Raw genomic sequence first — 22,151 nt, 5'->3', positions numbered from 1 at the left:
TTGGTTCTGGAAATCCAGGATTTTACCCAGTAGGCTAGTACTATTCCTATATTATTTATGCCAGTTGGGATATACTTAATCATTTACAGTCGTAGATGCCATGACATAAAGGACTTAATTAAATACTTATTCTAATTTGTTGTTGCCTGATTAAAATTTTCAGTGCAATGAAAATGTTTGTAAGTCTTTAAGACTTCACCTTTGGATTTACAAAAGGGATGGATTGTAGATTTCATGGTTTGGGAACAACTCTCTCCATATGGAATCCTATAGGAGATTCCTTATAGAGTTACAGTGAAGGAAACCCAGCCCTGGGTCCTGCGTGCTGATTCCCTTCCAGCTGCACATCACCCTGACAGCTAATGAGATGTCGACTATGGTTACTTTTCTGTGAGAAAAATGAGTTAACGAAATCCCAGGAACATTTTTGTAACTTTTTTTGGGGGGGTGGGGTGGATTAAGAGAAGGCCTATGACATTTCAAACCACATTTGAGGCATATTTTTAAAACTTCCCATGTTTCTACTTCATGAAATATATCAGAGAATTTACAGGTATAAAAGCTTTCTTGCCAGAATATTTCTTTAGAGCTAAATATGACTAAAATGTGGATAAAAGGTAAAAAAGTCACAATAAATAATAGATTAAACTATAAATGAATCAAATTATAACATAATGGGGGAAAATCTTGTGAATAAATACTTTAAAATTGATTTTGGGAAGCTGATAATTCATACTATTCTTTAAAATGAAGGAAGAAATGGCCAAAATATTTAAAACTTCTATTAACTGAATTTTGATTCAGTATTTACCATCTAATTATTTATAGTATAAATGGGTATATTTACTGCTCAGTTCCTCTAGCCAAATTATTTTCAACTCTGGAATGTGACTCAAGATTGATATAATTTTTATTTTAGAATATATTCTCCAACTTTTCTTGAAGTTTTTTTAAAGCTTGATTCTTTAGGAACTATATGTAATTGAATTAAATTTCACAAACATATCTCAGGAGGGTTCTTTTCCAATGCTAAAAATTTGTGAGACTTGTCTAGAAATCAAATTATACTTAGTTTTTATTAAAAATATTAGATTAGATTTATTCTTGCTGTTTATTAATAAGGTAATAAATTAGAAATGAAATGGCAGCAAACATTTCTATTATTTGTAGGAGTGCAGGAATGTGGCAAATAATTTCCACTTGATATTCTCGTTGCAGTTTTATTTAGTTGTGTTTTCTAGGTACTAAAATTTTTCCAGTTAGAAATAAACTTTATTATTTGACTGCTGTTCAGTTACATTATCACAGGCACATGGTTTCCATCAGCCTCTCAGATTAGCAAAATAAGTTGCATTATTGTCATTTAAAAATACATTTGATTCTGATATTAGTTTTTCTCTTACTCCTGTGTTTATCCTTGAGAAAACTCCTGGCAATTTCCAATGTGTGTAAGTCAAAGCCATTCTTTATAGTAAACAGGACTCCTGTTTGAGGGAAGCATCCTGAGAAGTGGGGTTATTTTAATGGACATGCTGTATTACTTTAATCTAACCCTTTCACCATCTGTTCTTCTCATAACAGTGAATGAAAAAAAGAGCATATTTTATGTTTCAGGGTTACATTAGTAAAAGAAAAAAAGATAAAAGTGATTTAAAAGCATGCATATGTTCTTAGTACAATGCAGTCTGCATCTGTGATTTTTTTTTTTTCTCATGGTTCAGACACAAATCAAGAGGAAAGCTGCTCATGCCTGATAGAGTGAAAGTTTTTCATGAAAAACAGAACTTTACCAGAAGAGGGTCTCTTTATATATTTTACAGCTATAAATGATAAAAACCTCAATGAGCTGCCAGAATAAAAATAGATAACTGTGACATCTATTGTTGGAACATCTGGCATTTTTCCTGGGCTGGGTGGTTGCTGTCACATCCAGATGAATGCAGAGCACTTGTCTGGAACATGCTGTTGAAGCAGGAATGAATCTTATGACCATAATTAAAAGAAGAATATCTATGGGTGTACTTGTGGTAGGAGACTGTTTGAGTGATTAGAGGACATACGTAAGGGTGTGTGGGGATTAAGGTGTGTAGAGGCTGGAGAAAGTCCCCTTTGTAAAAAGATGCTTGAGAACCTGAAATCTATTACTGCATTGAGGATAGGACACTGTTGTCTTTATTATCTATGTACAGTATATCAAAGTATGGGACAGTGAAAAGAGTAAGAGTTCTGGAATTACATGTCCCCTCTTAAACTTCGTAATTCTGCAACTTTGGGCCAAAAAAATTTTTTGGACCTTATTTGTTATGTCTGTAAAGGGATTAATAATACTTTTAAGATGTTGTTAGCATTTAATAAAACAATGTCTATGGAATCTGCATAGTGACTATTGCATAGCAAGTGTTTTATAATGGTAACTATTGTGATGGGTATTAGTTAGCATAAGAAAATAATATAGTAAGTTCCTACTTAATAAGTCACAATTCTTTTCCTTTTTCCTAAATAACCCATTTACTAAAGGAAACAGTAATGTTTTCCTTCTTTGAACTCCTGAACTATTTTGTTTTCCTCTCTATTCAGGTCTTTGCCTTTTTTAAATTGTATTAAAGTTATGTTCTGTTCATTGTTTATATCCCTCTTAATGTGAACACCTTGAAGGTGGGGTTGTATTTCTCCTATCACCTGGCATGCTGCCTTGCAAATAGCAGTCGCTCAATAAATATTAGAATGAATGTTAGAATGAATTTTTGTAAATAGATACCATTGGGTGCATATTAAGCCCTGAGGGATGGCTCAGGCCTTTAACTCTTCTAGAAGGAAGGATTCTGTTATAAGCTGAATTCCAGAGGAGAGCTGGGGGACTGTGGATGTCATCTGAAATCCAGTTTTGGCAGTCATTTGAGCTCTTTGCTTGCCAGCCTCAGTCCACCTTTGGTGGATGGCATTTGGTTGCATGTTTCATGAGAACAAGAGCATCCATCATCTGACTCATATTTTAATTTGCAAAATGAATGCTTGTTTTGAAAATTAAAACTTAAATATGAAATTGAGGTAAATTAAGGTGCATACTATTCAGAACAACAAAAAATTTTCTAAGAAGAAAGAGGTTTCAGCAAAATTAAAGCTAGATTTTCACTGAACTTTCTTACTTGATTGGCATAATCTAATGAAAATAAAGGAATCATTCAGTTTCTCAGCTTCAAATATAGGAGAAAACATTGTTACCTTTTCAAAAGAAGAAGAGCAAATACTCTCTAACTCATAAAGTGTGACTGTTTTACTTAAAAATAGTGTCAATACCAAGAAAGGCTAGGAGAACCATCCACAGGCTTGCATTAAACCTAACTGACCACGATTCTCCCTCCTCTCCACTCTCAAGACACATCTTTAGGCTCTTAATCAAAGTATAAATGATAAAAACTGTTGGTACCAAACTACCTTCCAGCTTTAAAAACTGCAGTATTTGGAAGAAGAGGCCCCAGTATTTAGATGACTGGCTAGTGGCCTGATTTCTTTCTGCAGTTGGGAATACTGATTTCTTTTTAACACTTTAACATATATATCTTATCTTTTACCTGCCTATAAGATGGTACTGAAAACATGGTTTTTCTAGACAATACAGTCTATGGCAGAAAATAATTTTTACAAGATGGTAACCATTTCTGTTTACCTAAGTGAAAGTGATTAATCAACAACCTTTACATGACACATGCATATCTGTACCATTTGCATTTTTTAGTGCTGTTATATGTATTATTTATTTGATTCTTACTGCAATCCTATAAGGTAGTCTGTTCCTATTCTACAAATGGGAAAACCAAGGCCCAAGAAAAGTGATCCTTTGCACAAGTCATATCAAATGGCAGTAGATCAGGATGTACCCATATCTGAATCCAAGGTTTATTTGTACTGAAATTCCTGGTTGATAATTTTATATTTTCATATGCAAAATATTAATAGTCAGAAATAAAAACAAAGGTATTTAAATAATTAAATTATAGCTTTATTAAAACAAGTTTCCATTTCTTCAGAAAAATGTTGTTTAAAAAAAGGCTTTGTCCGAAATGATTCTATAAAAATAAGATATAAGTTTACTATATGGGATTTTTCTGATGTTCAAATATTTATTTTAAAATGATTACATACTTTAAGAAAAGTTGCAAGAATAGTATAATTGTACACTAGGTTCACCAGTGCTTAGCATTTTGCCACATTTGCCTTATCATTTTTTTCTCTTTCCCTTCCCTCTGCCCTCATTATTATTTATTTTTTTGAACCATTTTAGAGTAGGTTACATATATCATGCCTCTACCTAAACCTTAATACATCGATGTGTATTTCCTAAGGACAAGAATAGTCTCTTATACAACCACAGCACAATTATCAATATCAGAGTATTTAACATTCATAAGATGATTTTTATCTAATCTTACAGGTGTAAGATGTAAGATTTCTCCAGTAATGTCCCCAATAGCATTTGTTATTTCCTCTCTAGTAGAAGACTCAGTCCTGGAATCTATATTACATTTAATTTTCATGCCTCTTTCATCTCCTTTAATCTGAATAGTTCTTTAGCCTGGATTTTCTTTCATGTTATTGGTATTTTTGAAGAACACAGCCCAGTTATTTTACAGAATGTTCTTCAATTTGAGTTTGTGTGCTGCTTCTTCATGGTTAGATTCTGGTTATACAGTATCCACTGGAATACTTCATTAGTAAGGTTGTGTCTTCAGAGTGTCTGTCACATCCAGAGGCACATAATGTCCATCTGCTCTGAGTTGGCTGGTGATGTTAATTTTGATCACCTGGTGAAAGTATCGTTTGGTTTCTTTACTGTATAACTTTTTTTGCCTTTCTAATTAAAAAGCAATCTGTGGAGTAACCCTTTAAGACCATAAAAATAGCCTATTTCTCAACAGTTCTTCCCCGAGATTTATCATCCATGATCATCTGTGCCCAAATAAATCTTTACTGAGGTGATTGCAAAATGTTTATTTTCTAACTCAACTACTCCCTCCATATTTATCAGTTGGCACTCTCCTGTAAGGAAGATTCGTTTATGTTTCCCTATTTATTAGCTAATTTGTTTATCAGTTTGGACCCATGAGTTTATTTAGTGGGTTACAATTTATTAATTACTGTCATTTACTTTTGCTTAAGTTTTTCTGTATTTGGCCGAGGGATTTCCTTCAAGCTGGCTCCTGTGTCGTTTTGACATGTCCCTATCATTCCTATGTAAAGCTATTCAAAACGTGGATCCCATAGGTCTGGATATGTAGTTTTTACCTCCAGAATTCTGTATTTAATTTACATAATTTGTGGTTACCTATTTTCCCCAAAGGTTATTTAAAAGTTTTTTTTTTTTTTCGGGTCGAAGGGTTTTTTTTTAATTTTGTTTTTAATTTCCATTTTTATGCATTGTGATCAGAGAGTGTTGTTTATATTTCTATTCCATGAAATTTGCTGAAGTTTTCTTTGTGACCTAATATTTGCTTGATTTTGATGATTGGGCATCTACATCAAGAAAGTTTCTTCTTTATTATCAGTATTTGAAGTGATACATAGCCATACAATTTAACTGATTGGTTTTTGTTTTTTTTAAGTCTTCTGTAGTCTTTATTATTTTTAAAATTCACTTTGCTCTGTTACTGAGAGTGGTATGTTAGTCTTTTATTTGTCAGTGTTTCTATATCTCCTTTGGATCTCCTATAGCTTTTGCTTCATATAGATGGCATTGCAATGTTATTTGATGCATAAATATTCATAACATTTCTATCTTCATTGTGAATTCTGGCTTTTAGCAACATAAAATGTCTTTTGTTTTGTTTGTTTTATTTAATGCTTTTTTTTTAAGGCTAAATTCTACTTTGCTTGGTTTTACAATCCAAACTCTTGGTTTCTTATTGTCTACATTTGCTTTGTTTATGTTTGCCTTTTCCTTTATTTTTAGCCTTTTGAAACTGTGTTTCAGGTATGTCACATGTTCAGTATAGAATTGGGTTTGCTCTATAAATTATCAGAAAATTCTTTTTTAAAATTGGTGATTTAAGCCAATTCACATTTATTGATGGGTTTGATATGTTTGATTCAATGCTGTCATATTATTTAATATTTACTGTATGCATTATGCTATATTTAATGTGTTTTCTTGATTTGTCTGTTTTTCTGTTTTAATCAAATTGTAATTTTGATATATTTCTAAATTAAAATGCAGGTATCACAGAAAGTGCCCATTTACTCATTATCTGGTTTCCCCAGTGGTAACACCTTGCAAAGCTGTAGTACAGTATCACAACCAGGATATTGCATTGTTACTATCATCATATAGAACAATTTCACTACCACAAGGATTCCTCATGTTGCCTTTTTACGACCACATCTACCTCTCTCCGGCTCCTGCTTTTGTCATTAGCCTCAGCAAGCACTAATCTGTTCTTCATATCTGTAATTTTGTCATTACAAGAATGTTGTAGGAATGGAATCATACAGTGTTTTGGAATTGACTTTTTTCACTCAGCATAATTCACTGGAGATTCATCCACATTGGTGCATGTATCAATAGTTCATTTTTTTATTGTTGTTTTTGGTTATTAAAAATAAAGCTATAACAACTCAATAACAACAAAAGCAACTCAATTAAAAAATGGGAAAAGGACTTGAATAGACATTTCTCCAAAGATTTACAAATGACCAACATGCATGTGGAATGATGTTCAACATTGCTAATCATTAGAGAAATGCAAATCAAAACTGCAATGAGACACCATCTCACACACATTAGGATGGCTACCACTACTCCTACTACACACACACACACACACACACACACAATAACAAGTGTTGGTGAGGATGTAGATAAATTGGAACCCGTTGTACTATTGATGGGAATGTAAAATGGTGCAGCTTCTATGAAAAACAGCATGGCAGGTCCTCAAAGAATTCAAAATAGAATTATCATATGATGCAGCAATCCCATTTCTGGTTATATACCCTAAAGGATTAAAAACAGAGTCTCAAAGATATATTTGTACATCCATGTTCATAGTAGCTTCATAGCCGAAAGGTAGAAGCAACCCAAATGTCATCAATGGGTGAATGGATAAGCAAATTGTGGTATATACAATAGAACACTCTCCAGTTTTAAAAAGGATGGAAATTTTGACACCTGTTTCAACATGGAAGAACCTTGAGAACATAATGCTAAGCGAAATAAACCAGTCACAAAGAGACAAATACTCTACAAATTTCCTTATGTGAGGTACCTGGAATAGTCAAAGTAATAGAAACAGAAGTTAGAATGGTGGTTGTTAGAAACCGAAGGGAAGAGGGAATGGGGAGTTATTGTTTAATGGGTACAGAGTTCAGTTTTGTAAAATGAAGAGTTCTGGAAATGAATGGTGGTGATGGTTGCATGGCACCATGAATGTACTTAATGACACTGAACTGTATACTTAAAAATGGATGATAGTAAATTTTATGTTATGTGTATTTTGCCACATTGAAAAAGAAAGGAAACAAAGTGGACTTGGAAGTGCAGAGAGGTAATTGCTATAAATATTTGTGTGCAGGTTTTATATGAATATAGTTTTTATTCCTCTGGGATAAATGTCCAGGATTACATGTGGTAATTGCACATTTTGTTTTTAAGAAGCTGCCAAACTATTTTCTAGAGTAAGTACACCATTTTATATTCCCATCAGCATTGAATGAGTGATCCAGTTTTCCTACATCTTTGCCAGCAATTGGTGTTGTCATTATTTTTTATTTTAGCCAACCTGATAGGTATATTGTGATATTTCATTGTGGTTTTAATTTGCATCTTCCTAGTCACCAATGATGTTGAACATCTTTTCATATGATTATTTGCCATCTGTATATCCTGCCCAGTGAAGTGCCACTTCATATCTTTCACAGTTTTTTGTTGTTCTTGTTGAGTTTTGGGAGTTCGGTATATATTCTAGAGGCTAGTCCTTTGTTACATATGTAGTCGGTAAATGCTTTATCCCTTCCTATAGCTTGTCTTTTCATCCTCTTAATGGGGTCTTTTTTGGAGCAAATATTTTTAATTTTGATCTAGTTTAATTTATCTTTTTTTTTCTTTTATGGATTCTGTTTTTGTTGTCAAGTCTAAAAACTCCTTATCTAGTCCTAGACCTTGAAGATTTTCTTTTATGTTATTTTCTAAAAGTTTTATAATTTTATGTTTTACATTTAAGTCTGTGAACCTTTTAAGTTATTTTTTATATAAGCTGTGACACTTAGGTTGAGATTTATTTGATTTTTGCCTATGAATGTCCAATTACTCTAGCACCATTTGCTGAGAAGTTTATGTTTCCTTCACTGAATTGTCAAAAATCAGTTGAGCATATTTGAAGTTTGTCACATTTTCTACCTCCAAGTAATGCTGATAGTATGGGTAATGTGTGACTTAATTTGTGCTTCTTAATGACTTTATAGGTTTTGAGGGCAGAATGTGTGGACAGATCCAGATTACAGTGGTTGCCATTATTCTTCAAACTCAGAAGCCTCTAGAATGTAATAATTTATTGACCAAAAAGCAGCATGTAATTCCTAATGAAATTGTGTCATAACGGGATACTTGGAGGAAAAATAGGCATTATAGTAAAATTATAATTTACACAATAACTTCTTTTTATAATTATGACAATAAAAATTTGTAGACTTGGATCATTGTTCTCAATAATTATTTTCTTCCAATAACTGAGATGTAGGGGCAGGCACAAGACTCAAACATTTCAACACTAGAAAGGATACCAAATAGTTACTATATTGTAAAGAGTAGTAGAGCTGAAAGACAAGTTAGATAAAGTCTAATCTAACCCACTACTGCATTTTTATGCAGTATTCATTCATTGCACCACACACACTACATATATTGGCTGGCTGCCTTCCTCTCTTTCTGCCTTCTCTCTTTTCTCAAATATATAATGAATACCTGAAATATTTTGGATCAAGTAATGCGGCTGTAGTGTCCTCAACAGAGTTTACATCAAGTGCAGTTCATTTTAAAGCGATGAACGTGGCTCAGAGTTTTGATGGTGCCCACTGGTGTAAATTTATAGGTCTTGAAAACAAAAGTTTACTGTGAGGTTTTTTCCTCTGTATCTCCTAAGCAGTGTGAGGTCTTGGACTAACTGAACCACCCAACTTCTGCCTCCTTGAATATCTCAGGGCAATGCATTTGGTGTTGTTGTAGTTTCCTGCCTATTGACAAGAGGCTTATCCTTCAAATTCTTCTTTGGGTACTCTTGAAATGTATACCTCCTGTATGCCCAGGTTATCTCTTGTTGAATTTTCATTTGATTGAAGGACAGAATGTTCTTCTCTGTTGCAACAATAGCACTTTCCCATACACACTCAGGGAAAGCTTTTCCCCCTCTTAACAGGGCTCAAAAGTCTTGACTGGAGTACCTCAGAAATAGACCTGGTTTATACTTTTATAAAAACAAGCAGAATCTGGACAACTCCTAGCTTCGAATAACACTGATGGTCTGAGTTTCTCTGAGGCAAGCACATGGATGGTACTCTCAAGGAACACATGTACATGTATAGCACTTGGATCCCCACTCAGTAAGGTGAGGAAGCGCCAACCCTGCTTTGGTGAAAGTGAAGGTGGTATCTTGTGAAAAGAGAGTCTGGGTTCACTGGGAGAAGAGGATGATGGCATGTGGAAGGCATGATACAGGATCCGAGTCCCAGGATGCCTTGATGTCTCCTATCCTACAACCCTGCAGGGAGAGAAGGTGGATTTTCTAATTTTTTTTCTTGATGGAATATAGTGATAACCCACATGTGCACGTGGAAAATAATTAAAGTAATAATTAGAAATGGCAAAGGAAAAATTTCGACCCGGAATTTGCACAGGACTCTGTTCTGAGCATGCTATATTGTCATACTTTGGAGGTTCCCCAGAGGAACCTGTGTAGTTCATCTCTCTATCCCCAAGAGCCCTCGGCTGAGATGCCTCTTTGTACTGAAATGGGAAGAGCCAGGATTCTTATTCCCACAGGGTGGGCCTACTGGTAAGGGGAAGGTTTGTTTTGTCCTGTGAAGTTCTCATCATGGGTGACAAAGGAACAGCAGTGGAGACTAGGAATTTTTCTTCTTCCCTCCACAACACCGCACATGCCCACCCCTGTTTATTCTGGGATAAGAGATAAAAGTCTAAAATGGACTTGTATTTTGGTTCCTGGGACTATGAAACAGTTCCTGCTCCTTCTTTGCAAATCTCCCTAACATTGGATCATTTTTTCTCTCCTTTCTTCCTTAACAGTGTTTTATCTGAAATGTAAAATCATGGTTTTAAGTGCAGGCTTTGAGACCAGATAAACTGTGAAGTGGCTGTAGCATCTTATTAAAACTTGTAGTAATGTCCTTTCTTCCTCTATTAAATGGAGCTATATTATGTTCAGGTGGTTGTGAGGATTAAATGATGAAATGTATATGGAATGATTAGCATATTGCCAGACACATAGTAAGCTCTCAATAAATGGCATCCATCATTATCATAGTAGGTAATCTCTTTACAGTACCTAGAATTGTTTGGCATTAGGCAACCCAAAACTGGTAAAAATTTTTATTATATTACTGATTTTAGTGGCTCATGAGGGTCTTCAAACTGAGCACACTTCTGAGGGAGATCTACCAAACAATTTATATTTTCTTTCAAAATCTGATCAAATAGTCTGGAAGTAGATAAGCCATTTAATTCCAACGAGGCACAGCAATGCCTGTGGCTTGTTATTTTCTGGTGACCCTATGCATATTTCAAGTTTCATCTTCTAAACAAGAGACAAATGCTAGTGAATAGGCCCAGCTCTTGTATGGGACAAGACTTCTTAAGAGTTACATTGCAATTGAATTAGGTAAGCACTTATTAACTATTCTGCCATCTACCCAGCAGGGCCTTCAGAAAGTTAACAGTCAAGTATGAAGATTAAGTTTCAGGACATTGGTGCCTTAAACCTTAGGTTTTTGTCTGTTTGTTTTAATTAAGAAAAAATGTAGGCTGGGTGTTGTGGCTCATATCTGTAATCTCAGCCCTTTGGGAGGCTGAGGTGGGAGAATTGCTTGAGCTCCAGAGTTCAAGACCACCTTGGACAACAAAGTGAGACCCTGTCTCTACCAAAAATTTAAAAATTAACTGTGCATGTTTGCACACCTGTGATCCCACCTACTCAGGAGACTGAGTTGGGAGGGTTGCTTGAGCCCAGAAGATGGAGGCTGCAGTGAGCCATGATCACACCACTGCACTCCAGTCGGGGACAGATCCAGACCCTGTCAAAAAAAGACAAACAAACAAAAAAACAAACAAACAAAAAAAAAAAACGTAGAAAGCAAATAGAAATAAAATATGGAACTTACCTGGAATCTCTCTTTGACAATACTGTCAAGGTAGATGAAGAACCTGGGTTTCAATAATCTTCGTTCTGTAACCTGCTAACACTGTGGCTTTGGGCAAATCACTTTCTCTCTCTGAGCCTTAGCTTCTCTATCCATAAACTGGGGATACTAATAGCGCCATTAAGGGTTTCCTATAGGAGCTACGTGGATAGTTCATATGAGGCACTTCATTCAGGGCCTAGTACTTCAGTCGATGGTTGTCATTATTATTTTTATCTCCTGCTTTCAGCAGCCAAAAGGATTTTCTTTGGAAGCATCATAATGAATTAAGTAATTCCCAGTTAGGTGTGCAAACCTGCACCAAGCCATGATGCCAAAGCAACGGTTATTTTGACGACCTCAGGACAATTAGACCTTAAGGGTGCTTGTAGAGTAAATAAAAGCTGTTTTTTGTTTGTTTGTTTTCGTTTACTGATTGATCGATTTTTGAAATGAACTTTTCTCCCCTACTCGGTTTCAGTATTCGGGATTTCACACGGAAAGATCAGAATCTGATCATGACAGCCAGTGGGGCGGAAGTCCCTTGACCGACGCGGCCTCTCCGCAGCTTCTGGACCCCGCCGACAGGCCGGGCTCCCAGCACGACGCATCGTGCGCCTACAGACAGTTCTCGGACCGCAGCTCTCTCTGCTATGGCTTTGCGCTTGACCATTCCAGGCTGGTGGAAGAGAGGCATTTCCATACCCAGGCCTGTGAAGGAGGCCGGTGTGAGGCAGGCAGGTACTTCCTGGGAACGCCGCAGGCCGGGAGGGAGCCCTGGTGGGGCTCTCGCGCAGCCTTGCCCCTGACCAAGGCCTCCCCAGAAAGCAGAGAAGCCTATGAAAACAGCATGCCTCACATCGCTTCAGTCCACAGGATCCATGGTAAGAGCAGGTGAAAGGGTTCCCGAACTCCAAGCTTTAGGCCCTGGGCAGGTTCATCATATTGTGACACTAGAGCGAATGACCAAATAGTTCTCTTCTTTGATTTACAAATCAGAACCCATGAGATTTTTTTTAAAAGTTCACTCTGTTATGAATTTTGCTAGTATTTGCCAAATACATTTAATTTTGACAAGTGAATAAAAACGATTCCTATTTTAAACATCAGAAAGTATTGAAATTATGTAGTTTACTATTGAATATGTCTATTGAATTTGTAGTGTGTATGCATTTACGTTCCTTGTGCATTATTTTCTCTTGTATTTGTGTGCTTCAAATGTGGACTTGAACAGTCTGTAGGCTCATTTGGTCATAGCAGTGTTTCTGAATGAGGGCACTATTGATGTGTTGGAGACGGCCAGTCTTTGTTTTATGGACAGTCACACATATCACAGATGTTTAACCTTTCTGGGCATTAAATGCCAGTAACTTCCCCTTCTTTCCCCATCATTATGACAACCCACAATGATGATCCTGTGAGTAAAGGATGAAGCAATATGTAGAATGCACTGCAATTTTCACCTTGGGATAATTATACGGCTTTATAAACACATTGAAATGGGCACCATAGCTAAAGCCTTGATTGTTGCTAATGCTTCCCTTTGTTCATTTCAAAAGTAAACTGGTTAAGGAGAGTTCATTCCGTCCATTCCAAGGTTGGGACCAGACCCGTCTTTGGAATCCTCCCTATTTCATTAAAAGCCAGTGACATTAGGATTGATCTGAAGGCCCCAATACTACTACATTTGTCTTTAGAATGAGAAATGTGCTAGGCAATATTCTTTCCATTAATAAACCTTCCTGTCAAATACCACTCAGAAGCTGAGTAATTTTAATCTGTTTCTATTCTTGCTTTCTCTTTTCCTGATTTTACTTTGAGTATCCCTAGTTTGGTTGACTGGTAATGGAAACCCAGAGGAAAGGGCAATTACTTGCCAAAGAACAGAGTTAAGTGAAAATCCTGGCTTAACCTACAGGGTCTGGAAGAAAATATTAGAAATAAAACAAGAAGAAAAGAGAAAAGGAAAGCAATGAACAGTGTGATCCAGGCTTTCTCTGCTGCATTAAGCAATTTACAGCTTTCATATATTCCTACTTGTTTCTCTTCTCTCTTTTTATATTGACTTCAGACTGTTTTGAGAATAATTTGGTTTATGGAATATACTTTGGATGCACTACTCCTCCATATTTTATTTCTTTCCTTATTGTTTAGAAAAAAATTTTTTTCGAGACAGAGTTTTGCTCTTGTTGCCCAGGCTGGAGTGCAGTGGTGCGATCTCGGCTCACTGCAACCTCTGCCTCCTGGGTTCAAGCAATTCTCCTGTCTCAACCTCCCTAGTAGCTGGGATTACAGGTGCCTGTCACCATGGCTGGCTAGTTTTTGTATTTTTTAGTAGACATGGGGTTTCACCATGTTGGCCAGGCTGGTATTGAATTCCTGACCTCAGGTAATCCACCCACCTGGGCCTCCCAAAGTGTTGGGATTACAGATGTGAGCCACCATGCCCAGCCTTATTCTTTACCTTACTTCAAAAACAATCTAAGGTACCTGAGTTACTAGATGATTACCTGTGAAGCTGAGATGTTTACCACCAAATTTGATAAGATGATATTTATGTTTTTATTTGGGCAAGATTGTATCTATATCTATAATCTTCATTTATATCCATCCATGCTTACATATATATCTGTGTGAATAGATGTATATTTTTAACTTTCAAATACTCTAAAAATGAATATTAGAGCTTTATTGTAACTGTACTTAAGATATATTAGAGCTTTATTTTAACTCTACTTAAGATATATTTAGCAATATTAACATTTTAGGTTATTTATTTGGAAGTGAGAGAATAGTTCAGCCTATATAATTATTTCCCTCAAATCCAATTGAAAACATTTTCCAAGCATCAATTTAATGTGACAGTGCTCTAGTGAATAACGTAAACCAAATTCTATGCATCCTCCTCTTATTTCCACTCAGACAGGTCTAATAACATATATCCATAGGGAAGTATAAACACATTTTACCATTTTGCTAATTGTAATTCACAATGAACAAGGTTTATCTTCTAAGAAACTTGTTATAAACTTGGTCTGCATTTAAAGTTCACTGATTTCATATGAATCCAGTACAGAGAGTTGACACTCTATCATGTGAGCCTGTGCCTGTTTCAAATATTGGCGCATATATTAAAAATGAAAGATATAAAGTTTATTTCAATAGAAAAATGAAATATATTTATTTTTGAGGGTGAATTCTGAGATCACTTACTTTGGACTTTTTCTAATTTCTAGGGCGAGGTCATTGGGATGAAGATAGTGTGGTCAGTTCTCCAGACCCTGGGTCGGCCAGTGAATCAGGTGACCGATATCGTACTGAGCAGTATCAAAGTAGCCCACATGAACCCAGCAAAATTGAAACTCTTATAAGAGCCACCCAGCAAATGATTAAAGAAGAAGAGAACAGATTACAACTAAGGAAAGCCCCCTCAGACCAACTGGCTTCCATTAATGGGGCTGGGAAAAAACACTCCCTCTGTTTTGCAAACTACCAACAGCCCCCACCAACAGGTGAAGTCTGCCACAGCTCTGCTCTTGCCAACACTTCACCATGTGACCACATCCAACAGAGAGAGGGAAAAATGTTGAGCCCCCATGAAAATGACTATGACAACAGTCCCACCGCACTATCACGGATAAGTAGTCCCAATTCAGATCGCATTTCAAAATCCAGTTTGATCCTAGCTAAAGACTATCTGCATTCAGATATATCTCCTCATCAGACAGCAGGAGACCACCCTACTGTCTCTCCAAATTGCTTTGGCTCTCACCGGCAGTATTTTGATAAGCATGCTTACACACTAACTGGATATGCCCTGGAGCACTTATATGACAGCGAAACCATTAGAAACTATTCCTTGGGCTGTAATGGCTCACACTTTGATGTAACTTCCCATCTAAGGATGCAACCAGACCCAGCACAAGGACACAAGGGAACATCTGTTATAATAACCAATGGAAGCTGATGTTTTGCTGAAATATTTTGTTCTTTAAGGATCTCTGAAACGTATTTATAGTTTAATACCCCATTACCAGCATTTACTATGCCACAGATTGTCAGAGAGGGTAACTTAAGTTACTGGGTATTTGATATGTGTTCCTATAAAATCAAAGAAAACATAGCACTAGCATTCAGGGTTATACATAGAAAATGGAGCTAAATTGAATACACAAATTTCCCCTCTAATTTTATGGGAACCAGAATAGATAAATTTTGAATAGAAAAATATTCATGTAGATCAAGTGTGCATATATACCACGTGAGAGGACTGATGAATGACAACATTGCATTGTGACTATCCAGTGATCCTCATACACACAAACTATTACTTACAAACTGCGGTGTACATTTTACATATGGAAATATAGGCTATGTAATGTAAATACATAAAAAATGGGTAATTTTCTTGGACTCTATCACACTAAACTTCTTTTTTTTTTTTTTTCTTTTGAGATGGAGTCTCACTCTGTCGCCCAGACTGGAGTGCAGTGGCCAGATCTCAGCTCACTGCAAGCTCTGCCTCCTGGGTTTACGCCATTCTCCTGCCTCAGCCTCCCATGTAACTGGGACTACAGGCACCCGCCACCTCGCCCGGCTAGTTTTTTGTATTTTTTAGTAGAGACGGGGTTTCACCATGTTAACCAGGATGGTCTCGATCTCCTGACCTCGTGATCCGCCCGTCTCGGCCTCCCAAAGTGCTGGGATTACAGGCTTGAGCCACCGCGCCCGGCCTAAACTTCTTAAAGAAATTTCCATTCCCAAAATAACTGAGAAAGAGAGAGATATATCTTATAAACTGACTTCTTTGTGGTTTCAAATCAGCCAGCTCATTTGGTTCAGGCGTAAATTAGAGAAATGGTTCTGGATGTGGTGCAAAAATGAGTTTTCACCTGGTATCCATTATAAACAATCAGGAAGAGGTAATTTTTCACCTTGCTTTTCAGTTAGACAAGGACGAGGATTGCACTGACATGGCGCTAAGGGTTTTTCTAAGTAAAAACACTGAGATGTTGGGACACACATCAAAAACCTGGTGTGCTCAATTGGAAGAAGTTCTATGAATATGGAAAGGCCAGAGGCAGAGTGAAATAAAATGATATCTCAAAAGACACAATTTAAGGGCTCAGCATAAGTAAATGATATATTTGGGGTTTGCTTGGAAAACCAACTAAATAAAAAAATTCAGACCAATTCACCCAGAAAAAAGACTGATACATGCAAAAATAAAAGGAAAACCAGTGAAGTGCTACATGACAGCAGTGTAAGTGTTTGAAAACGTTTCAAAACACATATGTGCCAGTGTAACAACATGTGGAAAGCCTCAGGCGAGGATCTAAGATAAAAGCTTAGGCTGATAGACAAGTAGTTAAAAGCTAAGAGCGGTACTCTGAAGGAATAGGCAAAATGTTTATTTTCCTTATTGTTGGTAAACAACAAACTTGGTCTTACATCTGTGTGGTATAGTAGAAAGGCCAGCTGACTAGATCTCTGGATTCTAATTTTGGCCCTACCTATAACTTAATTTTGCGATCACATTTGTGTCATTCACCATGCCTGGGCTCTAATTTCCTGGTTTGTAAGGCAGCCCTAACGTTCCATGTTCTGTGATAGAGCAGAACTGAACTTATTACCTAATTAACTCTCTGCTATGAGTTGTCAAGACTGATCATTCTGGTTTTTCTGTTCACAGAAGTTTAGATGCTTTGTGACTTAAGCAGGTGTGTGGGCTCCTTTAGGCAGGTTATAGTTAACTTTCTAGATTTAGCCAAAACATAATTGGTAGAAATTTTTGACAAAGAAGAAAAATATCAAGATTTATTTAATGCACTATTCTTTAGTAATTAAAGCAAAATGATATAAGTGATAAGAGAAATTTCATAGATAATATTTCCTAGGAGTCTCATCCCCAAAACTCTTGCCATATTTAAGGAGGGGAATGTACTGGAAGAACTTAACTTATAATTTTGGAAACAGAACATGAAATTGAATACTCAGGGATTAGTAGTATGTTTTCATCATTTAACACACAGTTCTTTGACAGTCCATAGGTAGGTGACAATCTGAATGATAATATGAAAGATGAATATTGGGTTGTTTGTATACGCAAGAAGAGGCTACATAAAATTAGATAATGTTAACATTTGTGCTGTAAATGCAAAAAAGTGCAAGTAAGTGAGAAAGTTAGTGGTTATATATATTTTCAAAAAATTCAAAGTGCAGCTGACCCTTGAATAACATGGGTTTGAACTGTGCAGATTCACTTATATGTGTTTTTTTTTTTTTTTCCAATGAAATGCAGATCAAAAACCCAGTATTTGGAGAAATGTGAAATCCGAGTATACAGAGGGCTGATGTTTTGTATAAGCGAGCTCCACAGGGTCAACGGCAGGACTTGAGTATGTGAGAATTTGGTTATATGGGGGTGATCCTGGAACCAACTCCCTGTTTATACCAAGGGGTGACTGTACAATAAAAACTAAATTTTGAATGATACAAACGAGTATTTAGTAATTTTGAGAAAATTATTTATGAGAAATCCTGGAATACATCAAATGGAGTTTTGATCAGTTTGCAACATGAAGTAATGTCTTAAGAATGCTAAAGGTTTTGTAGAATTCTGTAGATTGATAAGTGTTTGGAAGACAAAAATATTTGATGAATGTGGTGTATTTTGGAAAGGTAATTTTCACAGATGGGTATTTTTGGTGGCTATACTTTCTACCAAATGTGCCAGGGACAGAAGCTAAAAGAACTGGAAACTTAAGAACCAGGGAAAATTAACTGATATTAAAGAAAAGGCTGTCACTAAAGGAATTTCAGTGGAATTTTTATATGGAAGATAGTTAACTGGTGAAAGGAAGAAATTATGAATTTCACAGATGAGAGTAATCAAAAGGAATAATGGTCTTCAAAATGACATGACCAATATTTTTAAGGGAATACAGAATTAACTAAATTATATCTTGATTCAAAATTTTGGTAGATTGACCCAGTTTTAAGCACATAACCATTTTAAAATTGACTGAATGTCAATAATTTTATAGTAGCAGCTTTATTACATTACATAAAATATCATATTAACTCACCGTATTGTATAGCTTACATTTTTTGCAATATGGCATGATTATCACAAAATGACCCAAGGTAAGTTAAGACATTTGATGACAATGTACCTTCTTAATATACATGTGAATGTGTTAAAATGTGTTTATAATCTACATTATTTTGTTCTGTGCAGGAACATACTTCCTCATGATGAAAATGTCATCTGTGTCTTTTAAAAATAGTATATAGAATAAATATGTTCCTGATAATTTAATCAGTTAAACTTAATGTGGCTTTAGTTTTAATTCTTAATTTCCATAACTTTGCCAAATGTTGAGACATACGAAATTTGATTGAAATAGATGGAGAAGTATGATTTTTATATCACCTTGGGGATACATAAAAATGTGCTCTATCCAATTACTGGTATAATATGTATCAGTTCATTAGGTAAAATATAACTCATGGTTTTGTAGAATTCTGCTTTCTAGTAATAATAAGTATCTTTACTGCCCATTTCACCTGCCATACCTATTTTAAAAATTTGGATGACCAAAGAAGTAAATGAACGTTTCCCCAATCTTTCTTGGGAAAATTCTGTTTAAATTGTTATTGGGAATATACAGATTTGATGTGTTATTTTGGGATGCATAATATTAATGTCACAGTCACTACAGGCCAGATATTTAGGTGTGCTTCAGCTCCACAAGTCTTTTGTCATATTATGCTCGCTTAACTAAACTGTAATTGCCTGATAAAAGATAATATGACAGTGCTGAGGTGTCATTCAAAATGAGACCAGATGCAATAAATGATTGCCTTCAGCATTTATACAGAAAAACCACTTGCTCTTTCTTGGTTATATTTTATAGGGCTAGATTATTTCCATTGGTACTATTTTTAATTCACTCTATGCCATGTTGTCACATGCTGCCTCTGGTCAAAGAATCCCACTTAAAATAAACTTTAGGGGATCTTCTAAAAAAAGATAATGTGCTCCAATTTTTATTTCTTCTTATGGGGGATGAGGATCAATTATAATACAAGACCATTTGGAAAATATGCATAGACATTTTAAAGTGAAATACAAGACTTCCGCCTTCAAGGTCTAAACCAAGTAAGTTTGATGGACGGCAGCACAGGTAAAGAAACCTTCTGAATACACATTGATTTTTATAGCTCTTCTTTCAAGAGTAGGATATTACTAAGATATTCAGTGCAATCTATCAGTCCTAGTAGTATTTGGAAGTGACAGAGTGAATGCTGATATTTGGAAAATTGAGCATTTGACCATTTTGGGGTTACTCACCTGGCCTAGTGGAATAGCTTACCCTTTAATACAACCAAATGAAGTCTTTCTGATTTAAAATGTTTGAATGCCCAGATTTGGTTCCCTAGTTCACTCAAATCATAGATGTAGACATACATCCTGTTTTCATAATGATTTTTAAAAGAATGTAAATCCTATGGTCCTCCAAGTAAATGATTCAACTTTCATGTAAATGTCAAGTTTTTGTGAATAGGGATTTCTGTCCAAGACAGAAAAATCTATTGAACCAGCTCTTACTGTGGAACTTATTGTGGATAAAACACTCGTTATCATTCTAAATTTTAAATGAATGACAGAACAGTTATGGACACATGCAAAAGGTATCAGACATAGAAAATATTCTTGGGGGAAATTTCTGTGTGGTGCTAATTTCTTGCAAGGGTTGTATGGATAGTGCTTAACTCAAAAAGTGAGAGTGTAGTCATTGCCAAATAGGGGTTTGTTCAGAGTTCCTTCTCTAGGACTGTATGCAGAAAGCACACACACACACACACACACACACACACACACACAGAAAAATATGGTTTTTATAACATATTCATGAAAATATGCCATATCCAATTATAACACACACACACCCACACAGAAAAATAAATAAATGATGGTTCACATAAGAAATCCTAATTGCTAATTTTAAACCAAACATTTACAGTTTTATTTATTGCAACTTTGCTGCATGGGACTTTGCTTTCGTAAATCTATATGGGGTTGGGGGAAATTTACCCTAATTTGCTGACCTGGGACACATGTAATCACAGTTAAATTTACACCCAATAACCCTGATGTGTTTACATTTCAAAAGAAAGGAAATTGGCCTGGAAAAAATTTTGGAAGTACTGTAATTTTTTTTTCTTTTTTTCAAAGGGAAATATTTCAAAAAATGAAACATTATGAGTAGACACTTCAAAAAAGATAAAATATTTTACATTTGTTTTTTAAATAATGTGCTATAAAAAGGATTATATTTGTGAGAAAAGATACTGATCGCCAATATTTCAAACACCATGTTGCAATGTATAGTTTTTAGTGACATTGTAGTATAAAGCTGTAATTTGAAATTTTACTTTGGAATGTAAAGTAGAAAATATTAGCTATGTCAATGATATCTTGCAAAGTGTTCCCATTTATAATTATTTATATTGTAAATAGTTTTCTGAAGTAAATTCAAAGTTAATGTGCATAAAATGTATTTATTATGTGAGGAATTTTTTGGTTTAAAATATAGTTACCAATATGCAGTTTGAGTCTGAGTTATTCATTGAAAGAAAAATCTCTATAGGACAAAGAAGACTGTCAACCAAAGGAGTACTATAAAGAAACAGGAACCATTTTAGCTCTAGATTCTATTGGAATGGGTAGCACTAAACGCACACACACACACACATACACACAAAAAAATATGTACACACACACATACTGTAAGAGACCCGGGAATAGAAGCATATACATATGCACAGCAACTATTAAATAATGGGTCTGTTTTTTATTAGACGCTGGAGAATGGTTTTTCAACATTTCATTAGGACAACTTACGCAGGACTTCTTTGTTAAATAAAGCAGAAAATTTGAAAGTGAAGATTACGTTTTTAATGCCTACATGAAAAGAAAACCTAAAATATTGAGATTATTTAATTTGTTGTCATTTAAAAATACTCTCTGAATAATTTTTGTTTTGGAATCCAAAGTAGTTTAAAAATTTAGAATGAAGAATTAAGGTCAAACCAAAACAGATTGCCAGGTAGCAATCTATTCTATCTGGCAATCTATTTTTTTCTCTTTTAAGCATTTTCTTTTTTCTTTTTTCTTTTTTCTTTTTTTTTTGAGGCGGAGTCTCGCTTTGTCGCCCGGACTGGAATGCAATGGCCGGATCTCAGCTCACTGCAAGCTCCGCCTCCCGGGTTTACGCCATTCTCCTGCCTCAGCCTCCCAAGTAGCTGGGACTACAGGCACCCGCCACCTCGCCCGGCTAGTTTTTGTATTTTTTTTAAATTTTTTTATTTTTATTTATTATACTTTAAGTTCTAGGGTACATGTGCATAACGTGCAGGTTTGTTACATATGTATACTTGTGCCATGTTGCTGTGCTGCACCCATCAACTCGTCAGCACCCATCAATTCATCATTTATATCAGGTATAACTCCCAATGCAATCCCTCCCCCCACCCCCCTCCCCATGATAGGCCCCGATGTGTGATGTTCCCCTTCCTGAGTCCAAGTGATCTCATTGTTCAGTTCCCACCTATGAGTGAGAACATGCGGTGTTTGGTTTTCTATTCTTGTGGTAGTTTGCTAAGAATGATGGTTTCCAGCTGCATCCATGTCCCTACAAAGGACGCAAACTCATCCTTTTTTATGGCTGCATAGTATTCCATGG

The 22,151-nt window shown here is 35.7% G+C and overlaps 1 protein-coding gene across 1 annotated transcript in view; it reads left to right on the top strand.

Annotated features, from left to right (window-relative positions):
* Nucleotides 1–15,873, top strand: part of SIM1 (SIM bHLH transcription factor 1) — a 75,565-nt gene extending 59,692 nt beyond the window's left edge. Inside the window, exons 11-12 of the mRNA XM_033234692.1 lie at nucleotides 11,882–12,284; nucleotides 14,637–15,873. Of these exons, the coding sequence (XP_033090583.1) occupies nucleotides 11,882–12,284; nucleotides 14,637–15,367 (1,134 nt within the window). The 3' untranslated portion in view covers nucleotides 15,368–15,873. The remainder of the gene's footprint in view (nucleotides 1–11,881; nucleotides 12,285–14,636) is intronic.
* The last annotated feature ends 6,278 nt before the right edge of the window (nucleotides 15,874–22,151 follow it).

The sequence above is a fragment of the Trachypithecus francoisi genome, unplaced genomic scaffold (genome assembly GCF_009764315.1).
Source record: "Trachypithecus francoisi isolate TF-2019V2 unplaced genomic scaffold, Tfra_2.0 Lachesis_group15, whole genome shotgun sequence".
Taxonomy (NCBI): domain Eukaryota; kingdom Metazoa; phylum Chordata; class Mammalia; order Primates; family Cercopithecidae; genus Trachypithecus; species Trachypithecus francoisi.
The sequence above is the reverse complement of the archived record's forward strand: the minus strand, read 5'-3'. Positions and strand labels throughout refer to the sequence as shown.